General features: G+C 45.2%; 1 protein-coding gene across 3 annotated transcripts in view; it reads right to left on the reverse strand.

Moving 5' to 3' along the window:
- ccdc180 (coiled-coil domain containing 180) overlaps positions 1-13,464 on the reverse strand; it is a 56,740-nt gene that overhangs the window by 2,706 nt on the left and 40,570 nt on the right. For 2 of the 3 annotated variants that reach the window (XM_042070475.1, XM_042070476.1), the window contains exons 25-34: positions 12,999-13,088; positions 12,611-12,801; positions 12,195-12,262; positions 11,656-11,746; positions 8,683-8,760; positions 8,515-8,584; positions 8,290-8,434; positions 7,723-7,883; positions 7,404-7,541; positions 6,944-7,055 (exon numbers count right to left, since the gene is read on the reverse strand). In XM_042070475.1, coding sequence (XP_041926409.1) covers positions 6,944-7,055; positions 7,404-7,541; positions 7,723-7,883; positions 8,290-8,434; positions 8,515-8,584; positions 8,683-8,760; positions 11,656-11,746; positions 12,195-12,262; positions 12,611-12,801; positions 12,999-13,088 — 1,144 coding nt within the window. The remainder of the gene's footprint in view (positions 1-6,943; positions 7,056-7,403; positions 7,542-7,722; positions 7,884-8,289; positions 8,435-8,514; positions 8,585-8,682; positions 8,761-11,655; positions 11,747-12,194; positions 12,263-12,610; positions 12,802-12,998; positions 13,089-13,464) is intronic. The other variant, XM_042070477.1, reaches the window with a different exon arrangement.

Genomic DNA, 13,464 nt, shown 5'->3' on the forward strand with positions numbered 1-13,464 from the left:
GCCAGATTTTGGAGTGCAGGGGACAAGCCGAGATGGGCTATGAGACATACGTTCACACTCGGTATCATGTTTCAATACACTTTAGGTCAATATCACACCGGAATTCTCCTTTAACAACAGGTACGCTTGTTCCATAGCGGATTGCTATTATTTGCAGGCGCAACCAAGAACGGTTCACAGTGCTATAGTCAGTTGTGAACAGTTTGCTATTGATTTTTCCTCTCGACAAAATGTAATACAGAAATGTCACTTTCCGATGTTTTGGGATCACTCTCACTGAATCACAAGCTTATGAATGCATGGTGACATTTTTGCAATGTAATCTAACATTACCTCACTATAGACAATGCAGATCTGTCAGATAAGCTCTCCTCTCCCGTGCTGCTGCTGGGGCATTTGGGTTAAATGGAATCGGCATCCAGTTCGTCTCATTAAGTCCTCTAATATAGTGCAGTTCGTCTCATTAAGTACTCTAATAAACCTAATTTATGTCATCAACACATCCGTGATTCGTGGAAATGTGTTCGCAACACAGGCGCCCAAGCAAGCGCTCCTGCAGGTGTAAGCTACGGCTGTACCTTACCAACAGGCAACTAGAAACACTTTCCAAGTTGACCTAACTTTCCAACTCTGCACAGTATCCCATTAACTGCATGACAGTGGGCTATTTACAATATTTATTTTATGTAAAGTAGAGTTTGTAAACACGTTATCATCAACTTAATGCACGCACAACTTTTGTTTGAGCAGGAGAGAGAATAACAATGAGGGCCTGTCCACACGGAGACACTTTTTAGGTTAAACGCAGAGGTTTTGCTTCGTCTTGGCCGAGCGTCCAAACGAATCCTGTAAATGCACTGCCCGAAACCGCACTTTTCTGAAACCTGGTCCCAGAGTGGAAAAATCGTAAGTTACGCATGTAACTATGGATCTGTGAGACCGAGGGATGACCGTCACTACGGTCTAAAAAAGGAATGATCACCTTCGTTCTGCCTATCACCGAGACCATATGTCAACAAAGTCATGCCCATGACCTCCGGAAGCAGAACGACTCGAGCTTGTAAATAGCAGAGATTGCTCCCGGTTCAGTCTCCTACCTTGAGCGCCTCAGGATGGTCCGTGCGACAAGGATAGTGACGGTCATCCCTCGGTCTCACAGATCCATAGTTGCATGCGTAACTTACGATCTGTTTCGACCTCACTCTGACCGTCACTACGGTCTAAAAAAGGGATGACACATACCAAAAAAGTCGCGAGGAGCTCTAAGCTAACCATTAAAACCTCGCTTGGTCACGGACATGAGGGCAGCGTCGCCAACCGGAGCTGGGCGAATGACGTCCACCCTATAAAACCTGGTAAAAGTGCAAGGCGTCGCCCATGAAGCCGCTGCACAGATATCGCTTGCTGGTACCCCCTTAAGGGCAGCCCCAGACGTAACCATACTCCTGGTGAGCCCTTGTACCCGAAGGGACTGGCATTCCCCGAGCCCGGTAGGCATGGGAAATAACCTCAACCAGCCAATGTGACAGCCGCTGTTTGGAAAGCGGTAGCCCCTGCTTCGCCGCTCCATAACAGACAAAAAGTTGAGTGTGTTCCCTCCTCAACGACTGTGTACGGGCCAGATAAGCTCTCAAAGCCCTGACTGGGCACAGAGTGAGCAACTTGTCGCGCTCTGCCTGTGAGGCAGCAGACGGCTGGAATTGGGTCAGCTCCAGAACCTGGTTGATAGACTGCTGACTTAGAACCTTAGGCAGGAAGGCTGGATTAGACCAAAGTGACACGCCAGTGCCCCCTGCCTGCCACCTTAGGCAGTCTTCGCTGACGGAGAGGGCGCACAGCTCCCCGACGCACTTGGCCAAACAAAGAGCCAGGAGAAAACAAGTTTTAAGGGACAAAGATCGCAGATCTGCATCTAAAATGGGCTCATACGGGCCTTCAGTAAGTGACATCAAAACAGTGGGCAAATCCCAGTTTGGTGCCCGCAAAGTGCGAACTGGACGCAACCGGCGGGCCCCTTTTAAAAACTGACCAATCAGTGGATGCCTACCCAAGGGTCTGTTATCCGCACCCTGGTGAAAGGCTGAAATGGACGAGGCATAAACCTTCACAGTACTGACCGCCTTGCCTTGATCCAAATAGGACTGCAAGAAGCGCAAAACTTGTGGCACAGGGCAAACCGCTGGCTCAAGACCCAAGCTGGCACACCAATCCGAAAAGATCCTCCACCTGAGTGCATAGCAAGCTCTAGTAGAAGGAGCCCTGGCGTTGTTCAGAGTCTTCTGCACAGACTCAGCTAGCTGTTCAATGACGGACTCTGCAAGGGCCAAACCCACAGGCGCAGGGCACCTGGGTTCGGATGCCAGATCTGCCCGTCTGCTTGGGACAGAAGATCTGCCCGGCCGGGTAACTGCCATGGCTGACCCTGCAGGAGCCGGAGAAGATCTGGGAACCAAGGCCTCGCCGGCCACCGTGGAGCAACCAGCAGAACTGTGTGTTGGCCCTCCCTGATCCTCCGCAGGACCTGAGGTACAAGAGGGGATGGGGGAAAAGCGTACAACAAGCCTGTCGGCCAGTCTTGTGACAGAGCATCCAGGCCCAAACTGCCTCCCTGTCCCACGAGAGAGTACCACTCTGGGCAGTGAGTCGTTTCCGCCGATGCAAACAGGTCCACTTGTGCACAGTACCATACTGAGCCCAGACCTGGCTGACCACCTCTGGGTTCAATCTCCATTCCCCCGGGAGTGGCCCGGTCCTGGAGAGAATGTCGGCCGCCCTGTTCTCCACGCTTGGAATGTGTACTGCCCTCACTGAAGCCAGACGCGGCCATGCCCATGACAGCAACTCCTCCGCCACCTGGAGGCACCGCCAGGACCTCGTGCCACCTTGGTGATTGACATGATACACCACCGAGTTGCTGTCTGTTCTCACCAGAACATGTTGGCTTCGCAACCCTGGCAGAAACCTCCGCAGGGCGTCAAAGCAGTGAGTGATGAGACGGTCCGTCCTGGCACATTCCTTACGCGGGCAGCGTGGAATGGGAGATGCATTGGGGGCAGCGTGTATTGGGAGATGCATTGGCAGGCCCCAGGGAAGTCCAGGTGCCGATGGACTGCTCGACCGGTGGCATATCCCCCAGCCCTGAGTCGGCCAGATAGGCAGCCTTTGCCAACTGACGGCAACCTGGATTGAATTGGGGGCGCTGTAGCGACTTACCCCATGCCGTCCGCAGCACCTTTGTGTAATCCTCTGCCACGGGTATACAGGGTGGTGGGCTATTGTGCGAGACGCCTTCCCAGACCCCCCCAAGGGAAGCCATGTCTGGCATAGGGGTCTGAAGACCCAGGATCTTGGAGGCAACACCCGTGACATCAAGGAGCCAACAGGGACCTCCCCCGGCACCGTGGATTCATCAGTTGGCTCCACCATGTCTGAATGTAGCTCATCCAGGAGGCCGTCCCCGCTTACGTCATCAATCGTAGAGCGAGGGGCATGGAGCGACAGCACATCCACATCACCCAGATCAACATCCGCACCATGGCTCTCAGGCCTGGATGAGGAGAGACCTTCCTGGCCAGGGGGCAGAGAAGAGGATGACGTGCCCTGGAGACCCTCCAGCCAGTCCATCCTCCTAGCCAGAGCCTGGAGAGCTGAGAAAATCTGAAGCGACTCCGTGCCACCACTCTTGGTCACGGCAGCTGGAGCCGGGCGTTTAGCAGGTCCAGGGACCTCCACCTGACCATGCTTGGAAGGGGACTCATGTTGCTGATCCCATTTACGCTTGTGCGTATGCTTACGGCCATGCCTATGAGAGTGGGACGGTCGGTCGGGTGAGCGCCGCCTGTCCCGTCTGCCCTCACACACGTGTCCACATGCCTGGTCAGCCCAGCGGAGCCGTTCCTCCCTAGGAAGGTCACAGGCTGCGCCGCAGGGGCTGTCGACATCCTCCAGGAGGTGGGCGGCCCCAAGGCAAGCGGGACACTCTCTATGCCCGTCATTGGGAGCCATCGTGGCCCTGTAGACTCTGCAGTAGTGTGCCGCCATAGCCTACCACAGAAAAACACAATGCAATGCAATACAATACACTAAGGCACTTACCTTGGCCGTTCAACGCACTGGGTCTGCAAGCAGCAGCCCGTAAAAGAGATACACCAGTGGTGTAATACCCGTACACGGGTGGCCTGAAGCAGCGTGCGGACACGCTTAGCAGGCTCACACTGGCCCAGCTAGCTGCGGACAGCGGCGACGGGGTATAAAACAGATGTACAAAGAAGGCGGTTACCAGTGCGTGAGCGCACGCGCCGACGTACACTAGTGGACAACTGGCAAAGAGACACACAGCAGCCCGCACCTCGTGCAAGACTGCACCTAGCAGGCACAAACAGCTAAACTTACCTTTTCAAGTAGCCTAGCACACAACAACAAAACTATCAAGAAGCACACAGTAGTGCCTAAGCGGCCGAGCACATATGCGCTGATCAGGCTAACACAGGTTCCGGCTGCCAGAGCAGTAAACAGAAATAATAACGGTGGCCCACGCCGGTGCGCGAATGCACCCAGCAGGCTCACACCAAGCCCACTAGCCGCGAACAGACGGATAAGGTACACAGTAGTTAACAAAAAACAACCCGGAAACCTGGCACACACAAAAGGGAAAATAACACCGAAACGGTGGCCCGCAGCAGTGCGCGAACGCAGGAAGCAGGCTCACACTAGCCCCTCCGCCGTGCGGTATGGGGTGAACTCAGGAAAGGCGTCAACAAGTGAAACGAAGTTTCCTGAAAAAAACACAGGTTACCGCCACATGCAGACTAACAAACGCAGTCAAAAGCAAGAAAGCAGTGAAAGTACGTACTCACGTCTCACAGGTCTCAGATGAGGCGATCAAGGTGAGAGACTGAACCGGGAGCAATCTCCGCTATTTACAAGCTCGAGTCGTTCTGCTTCCAGAGGTCATGGGCATGACTTTGTTGACATATGGTCTCGGTGATAGGCAGAACGAAGGTGATCGTTCCTTTTTTAGACCGTAGTGACGGTCAGAGTGAGGTCGAAACAGATCTGAAACCGTAGCCCGTTTGAATTCGTTTAGACAGCGAAACCGCACATCCTGCTTGCGTATCGATGATGTCATCGCCACACCTCAGCTGCCCTGGACTTGCACTTATAGTATTGCCTAACAATACATTGTTTTCATACATGACATTACCTACGATTACACTCCGTAAGATAAATATCACAACTGGTGCTGCGCAGCGCCGATAGCGTATGACTTGGTGGACTGAACACTGTTTTTCCCTGTGTTTTTGTATGCATTCTAGCTACTGTCAGTGACGCGAGAGAACTTAAGTTATTAGGAAAGTGCGGTGTAAGTTTAGGCTACATTAATTTGTGCGTAGTGCCAGTGTCATTCATTTATTTTACATGTCTTACAACATATATACATGCATTCAGTTGAGTGAAATCAGATATAAGCATACAAAGACGCTTAGAACTCAGGTTAAGCCGATGGTAGCACACTGAATGCAAATGCGCGATTTGATGCAGGCAAACGTTACTAACGTTACTAACGAAGGTTTTATAGCAATATTATAAATGTGGCGACAGAATAGCCTAGAACTTGGGTAAGCCTTGCGTTTAGTAGCTTAATTGCGGTGATAGCCAAAACTAATGTGAATCACGGACTATCCTACAACCAAAGAAAGTAAAGGTGATTAGTATGCCTACCTGCGTTAGCCAAATAAAGGACAGGACTGAACCCTTCACAAACCGTAAAATAAAGTTTATTAGTTTTACAGTTGACTACAGTTGACAGTTCACCATCAGTCCACACAAACAATTCTGGTTTCCTTGCACTAGCCATTTCGTCATAGCCTATTCTGTCTGTTTGTAAAGCGCAAGTTTTGGTCAATTTCTGTAAAGAAACAGTGCCACCTATAGGCCTGGGGTATGAAGTAACGTGTTGAGTCGTGTTGAGATGGATCCGTTTGGACGCAAATATTCTTGATACGGTTCCAGGAAAGACAGAGGAAAAAAAGATCGGTTTGGTACGTGTGGACTAGGCCTGAATGGACGCAGCAACTACAGAAATTGTAGCGAAGGCTACTTGCTGCTTTCTTTTACTGTCTATGGTTGCTGGTTAAGAGCACATAATAAGCTTATTGAAGCGAATTCACAAACTCAAGACTTCAAGGCCATCATGGATATAAAACGTTTTTTGAAAACAACGAAAGGATGGAGGGAACATTTTTTTTTTTGGAGTTTTGGAGTTATTTCATTATTTTTGGAGCCATCTTGAATTTAGTCACGATAAGTCGAGCAACGAGTAAGAATGAACAGGTATGATAAGGGATCAGATTCCAAAAATAATTCAGTGGAAATGCATGGATTCCAGTTGCTGCTACTGGAAGAAACTGGAATCCATGCATTTCCACTGAATTATTTTTGGAATCTGATCCCTTATCATACCTGTTCATTCTTACTCGTTGCTCGACTTATCGTGACTAAATTCAAGATGGCTGCAAACGTTAAACTTCGTGAAGATACTGTCTGTATAAATCGTCTTGTAAGTAAACTACCAGTGCTTTTTCAAAGTTCTCAATGTCTCGTTTTAAATGTCAGGGCCCTAGGAAGTCTACCAATGAAGTGTGGAGATACATTGAGCCTCGTAAATGGGTGTAAAACAGTGATTTATTTGCATGGCTAGCCCGATGCCGAAGCACCACTACTGAAAAAGTTGTTGGTAGCATCGGCTAACTAGCGCCAGATTTTGGAGTGCAGGGGACAAGTCGAGATGGGCTATGAGACATACGTTCACACTTTGTATCATGTTTCAATACACTTTAGGTCAATATCACACCGGAATTCTCCTTTAATAAAGATACATTTCTTACATACGGTTCCTTTAAAGCCTATGGAATTCTGAACTTAGTCCATGCTAATAGCGTACTTCCTCCGTGAATATCATCAATTGTCAGCAGGTCATCCATCTGGAATAGCAGGCTCTCACTCAGCGTAGCAAGAGTAGAAACAAAATGTTCCCCATGGTTCCTCAGACAGTCCTGAGATAGAAGAGATTATAATATTCTTACCGTACTCTACCAACCTTCAAAACATCATGCATATACAAGCCACATGAAGCTCTACATGAGACTGAATACAAATTAATGGAGTACAACATTATATTTACATTATGTAACATATTAGTTATATTTCGCCAACTCTGTGAAAAGGTCTATTGTATAACCATACTCTGATACCATGTGATTACACTTATGAGCTTCCTGACAAGTCAACACATGTAGAGACGTTGTCTGTACTTGTATGGCAGAAACAACTTACAGTGGCATGTAATTAACTATGCTAATGTTAATTGAGACATCTGGTAGCTGATTATATGCTTTAGTGACCTTTAGTTGGAGGGTAGTGCTGCTGATGGCGCTGCTATGCTCCTTCTGCCTACGCTCCTCAATCTCCTGCAGTTGCTGTAGCTCTGCTGCGCAAGCCGGGTGGCTAAGACGTACGGTCAGTTGTTTTCTCAACTCCCTCTGAACCAGTCACAAACACCCATTATATGCCCCGCACATCAAGACAAAAATGTAATTAATATGCAATAATCGCACATAATTCTTTACATACAACATAATCATACATTCCCACACAAACATAGCGTATTCTGCTCAGATGTGTATGTATATTAAATGGAAATAGTGTTTTTTTTATCTTAACCTTTTTCTCCTCACTTTCCTTCAAGGTGACTGCAAGCTTCTGTCGTTTGAGATCCATATCCTCACTTAAGCTGTGTAAGCACTGTTCGGTGAGGTTGTAGATGAGTAACACTGGGACTCTAGACAAACAGTCTTCACAGTCCTTCAGCTGCTGCCTTAACTCTGAGGACAAAGCAGAAGAGCTGTTCTGCTGAAGATGCATGAGTTATTGTGTAACATTTGACATGTCACAGTAAGCACCCAATTAAATTTGGCAAAGATCTGGTAATTTCCACTGAACTTGCCAATGAATTCAAAGAACATGTAGGCCTAGTCACTTAACAGTCACTTGGTAAAGCCTGTATCCAATCAGATTCACAGATATCCCGCTCAAAGTGGCAGTTTACGAATGCATTCTTTTTTTATTTAGTTCCAAACGGACATATTCTGTATTCTGGTGTTGGGCAGCATGTTGATGACTTAATGTGTGGTGGAAGGGTGTTCGTCAAATTTGACACAATACTGATTCACTTGTGCCCTTAGCAAGATATTTGACTGATTAAGCACAGACATGTTTGATAACTCTTACCTTGTAGGGAACTGTTGTGGTAGTCTAGTGCTTGGCTTTTGTATTGCAAAAGTCTCCTGTTTATATCCTCTGCACACTGGTCAAATGTCTCCTGTAAGTACTGTGGCCGTGTCATCAGTCGTCGCTCCTTCTTCTTGTAGAACTCCTGTGTGATATTAAATAGTGAATATTCTGCAGACTGTGAAAGTAAAAGGGATCCTCTATCTTTCCTCTATAGCCTCTTACCTCTGCCACCAGAAGAAGGCCATCATTAGCTTTCCATAGGATATTTGTCACTATCCCCTTAAAGTTTGGCCTGAGGTGAAAACAAAGATATTACTAGTATATGCTAATTCAGTAAAAAAAAAAAAAAACAAACAAAAAAGTTTGTTTGAGTGGCAAGTAAGTGCTTACATGCTTTGTTCCTCAGGCCTGGGTCCAAACACCTGAAATCTCTTGTCAAAGCGAGAGGCCTTGGCAAACCTCTTTCCACTGAAGAGGGAAATGTAAGCATATGTTAACATAAAATATTCATGTAGAGCATATGGAACTGAATTAAATTGTTGATCATTTGCTAAGCTTATTTGTGTAAACAACATTGTGATGAAAGCTTTTGTTACACATTTACACTACTGTTTAAATGTTTGGAGTCACTTACAAATGTCCTTGTTTTAATCATTAATGTTGTAAATGACTGTTGTAGAAAGAAATGGCTAATCTTTAATGCAATACAGATGCCCATTATCAGCAACCATTCATCCAATGTTCCAAAGGCACATTCTGTTTACTAATCTGATATCATTTTAAAAGGCTAACTGAGAAAACATTGGAGAAACCTTTTGCAATTATGTAAGCACATAATGTAATCTGAAAACTGCTGCCCTGATTTTAAAAACAATGCAACTGATCTCAGCTGTCCTTTGAACCTTTGAACAGCAGTGTACTGTATATGACTGGAAAGAGAGTGGAGTTGGTAAAGGATATCAGTGGGGAACATTGACATTTTACTTAAAGGTACTTTTATACTTTGGTTTTGATCCAAAAACCCGCCAGAGAGGTTTCCTTATACACACTCTTAAGACCACCGTCATTTGCAATTTCGATCAACTGCTCTTCCTCCTGCACTGACAAGTTAGGACTATTCGGGATATTGACAAATGGGTTGCGGACCCACTCATTGGTTTGCCGTGAATCTTTGAAGGATGGGAAGTAACGCTCAAACTCATTTGAGAGCGCAACAAGGTGATCACGCACCAGCTGCGAGAGAAAGGGCCCTGCCTCAGTCTCTCCCAAAACCCCCACTACTTTTTGGAACATATCAAATACACCCCGGTCCACTCGTCGTCCCTACAAATCAAGCTTGGCTTTAAATGCAGCGACTTTATCTGCCAGTTTAAAGACAGTCGTCATTCTCCCCTGGAGTGACATGTTGAGGTCATTAAGCAACCCGAATATGTCACACAGGTAAGCGAGTTTTGACACCCAGTCCTCATCACTAAAATGTGCAGCTAACGGTGACTTTTTTTCTGCTCTCGCAACTCAAACACTCTGGCCAGTGACCTGCTAAAGATGCTTGTTTTTTGTTGCTCATTCTAGCAGTTTAGCTAACTTTGTGTGACACTACCGTTCGCCAAGAACTGATCAAGTGAAGTGAGCTGACCTGAGGCTGCGCAGCGCTGAAGGCAATATGTAAAAGTGTTGAAGGCGGGACAGACAGACGTAAGAAAATAGACCTTGCAAAATGCAAACATGCGTGCAATCAAACAACTGCATATAGGCCTATGCCATGTAAAAACGTGACATTATTGCGAATTAATGTCCCGGTGGTTGGGGACCGCTGCTCTAAGCGATGTTACGCAGTTTGTAAGCATACACTTTTAAAAAATGCGGTCTCTGTAGACACCCCAAGCTCCTAAAACGGGAACAAAAACAGCCTGGTGCAGCCAGGAGAGTTTCAGTTGCACGGAAGGGATGGGTAGGGAGGGGCAAGCTAGCTCTCTGTTTTGTTTGAACATCAACAGAAGTGACGTCACCCAACATCTTAGAGAACTTTTTTTTTTTTTTAAGTATATATTTTTGGCCTTTTTATGCCTTTTAATGACAGGACAGTGAAGAATGACAGGAAGCGAGTGGGAGAGAGTCGGGGTGGGATCCGGAAAGGACCACGGGGCGGGAATCGAACCCGGGTCGCCGGCGTATGGTGCAGGTGCCCCAGCCAGTCGTGCCACGGCCGGGGCCGTCTCTTAGAGAACTTTTAACATTACATTGTTGTTGTTTTTCTTTTTTTTTGCACTGATATGAAAAATGAGAGGCCAATTTTACATGACAATTTCCCTTCCCTCACTCAAAAAGTACGGTAATAATTTACTTGACAGTATTGATATAAGAGTGACATGACACTGTCATGACACATGAACCCTAACCCTAATCCTAACCTCTAACCCTAACCCTAACTTGTTTTGACAAAAACCGAATGACACTTAATGACAGAAGCGTTATGTCATAAACATTTATGAATTGTCTATGACACGTTCATGACAGTATCATGTCACTCTTATGTTGATACTGTCAAGTAAAGTGTAACGAAAAGGACCAAATGAAATGTTAAAATAACACTACCTTGCTGTCTGCCCTCTCTCTTCTATTGAATGAATGAAATGGTGTTGCAGTTTCTAGTACTGTATATCAAACATGGAGTGATTACTAGCAATGAAACACCAAAGTGGTGTTTGTAAAATCAGATATTAACAAATTACCCCACTAGATCAGTGGTTCTTAAACCTTTTGTCTGGCGACCCCCCAAAAAACATTGGCCAAGTCTCACGACCCCCCTCTCTCCAACTGGCGAAATGTGTTTTTAGCCTACTTTGGAAAATGTTGCGGAGGCAGAAATGATCTTCTCTCATAGGTAGGCTATGTCAATGCCAAAGGTATTAATGTCAATGGCAGCCTTTGACAATCTGATTTGTTATTTCCATAGGATAACTAGCACTCAACCAATGTATAACTGGCGCTTCTGTGGTGAAAAAAGGCTGCATGGTGGCAAGAGGCAGAGGGTTGAGTTTGAGTTTCAAACAGAACCACCACTTTCGAAGGAACATTATGGAAACACTGAATTGGAAGCATACATCTCTAGGGCTAACGAATATCCCAGTTTTCAAACATGTTGGTCTAAAAACCTTTAGAAAAATGTATTTAATTCAGACTACAAATTTAATTCAGACTACAACCCCCCCCCCCCCCCCCCCTCTTTAAGAACCACTGCACTAGATATAACTATTGTGTAATAGTACAGTATTCAGGTTTTATCACTGTCTACATAGATGTTACCCTGGAGATAAAGTTCACTGCATGGGAACACATCTTAGAACAAGAGAGCCATCTTACCTCTGAGTGCTGATGGAGTCCTGAGACCTCCTGCGGAGGCTTTCCAGCCCATTATTACTCCTTCTCTGGGCTGCAGGAGAGGGCCCACCCACTGCCACATACAGAAGAAACAAAAATCATTATGGAGATTCATCCGAAATCATACCCCTTGCCCAGCCGCAGTTAGTTAGTTAATGTATATTTTCAATATACTCATAAGCCAAGACATAAAATACAGTGAAGTACTACAGGACAAAGACTCTAAAGGGCATTCTTGAAATTCTGATACTTCTGATACTGATACTACACCATTGATCCCTTATCCTAAATTTGCTTCCCTTCAAGGATTTCTCCATACTGTTTTCAGTGTGAGACTACAGTAAGATACATTAATTGACAAAAGATATACATTTTAATATCACTTTTTTACTAAACTTGCTAAACTTGCTTGGGGCTCCAAAAGATTGTGCACTATTCATCAGAAACTCAGCATCAATAATCTGAGAGCATTAAGAATATGGCTTAAAAATAACACCATTCTTCACTGCAAAGCCACATACCTACTGCAGTTGAGACTCGATCTGGAGACTCTGTTTGAGTATCTGGCAGAACCTTAGGCTTGCTTAATCTGCAAATGAAGAAATTAATAATCTGACTGACTGAATCTGTCAGAGGGGATACACCGGTTGTACAACTGAGGCGTTCCATTGCTTTAGCTTTTACAATTAGCTTCCACTATAATAAATGGAACTCGCTACACAAGACGTGCGAGCGCTACACACATTCAAAAAGTAAATCCAGTCTTCTAAAACTATATTTTAATCTCCACGAACGGGAACGCTTCAGTTGCACTCCCAGTGTAGTCCGGCTGCAATCCAAATGAAATCCTAGGGAAAAAAATCTCTTGTAACAAAATGCTTGACGGTTTCATAATACAGCGAGTGCATGATTCAATTGTTCATGGCTTTCCTCTCACCTTAAGAGCCCCTTAATCACGCCAACAGCCACATCATCTATAAAGGATATTCCTATGCTGCTAGGGTGTAAAAGCCCATCCACCGTAGAGCTGCCGTTTCCTTTCTCCTCCTTATGGGAAAGGGGACGGGCTGCTACTGCAAATGGCCCCTGCAGTGGGGAATCTAGCAGTTGATCAGCCATGGATGGGTCCTAGACACAAATCTGACTCAGCATCAGATTCACAACACTAGCACTCAATTAGGAATAACAGTGTGTCAGGAAATGTAATAAACATAAAAATATAATAATAAATATCAACATATAATTCTAACACACAATCTAAAAGATAGCTACAAGTAGTTATACTGATTATATGTAGGCCTATATTTTATATACTCCAGTCTTACTAAAAAGCAATCAAGGTAGAAACATCTCTTTCTCAGGTCTTCCATCAAGGCTGTGGTAAAAGTGAGAACTTCTTCTAGTGTCATTTCTTGCTGAATGAGAAAAAATACACATTTATTTGATGTCATTGGTTCAGTCATTAAAGTGCACCAATGAATTACAACTTAAAATGTGATCTTAAAGGCATAATTGAAATATACGGTTGTGCAGCTTGTTTATTTATTTATTTTTATTATTATTAATTTAATGCATTAATTTGTCTTCTACTTAATTTCTAGTTAAAAGCATTTCACACCATGTCTGAATTTGTTGCAATGAAAAATGCATTAGTTCTGGAAAAGCCTTTAGTTGTATGTTTTGTCTTATGTATTTTCTTTGCTGATATTGCACCATCAATAATAAACTGATTGATTGATTGATTTTGAGTTTGTTACGTCCAACATGTTAAAATAAATGTATGCAGACTAC

Source organism: Alosa sapidissima, chromosome 18 (genome assembly GCF_018492685.1).
Source record: "Alosa sapidissima isolate fAloSap1 chromosome 18, fAloSap1.pri, whole genome shotgun sequence".
Classification (NCBI taxonomy): domain Eukaryota; kingdom Metazoa; phylum Chordata; class Actinopteri; order Clupeiformes; family Clupeidae; genus Alosa; species Alosa sapidissima.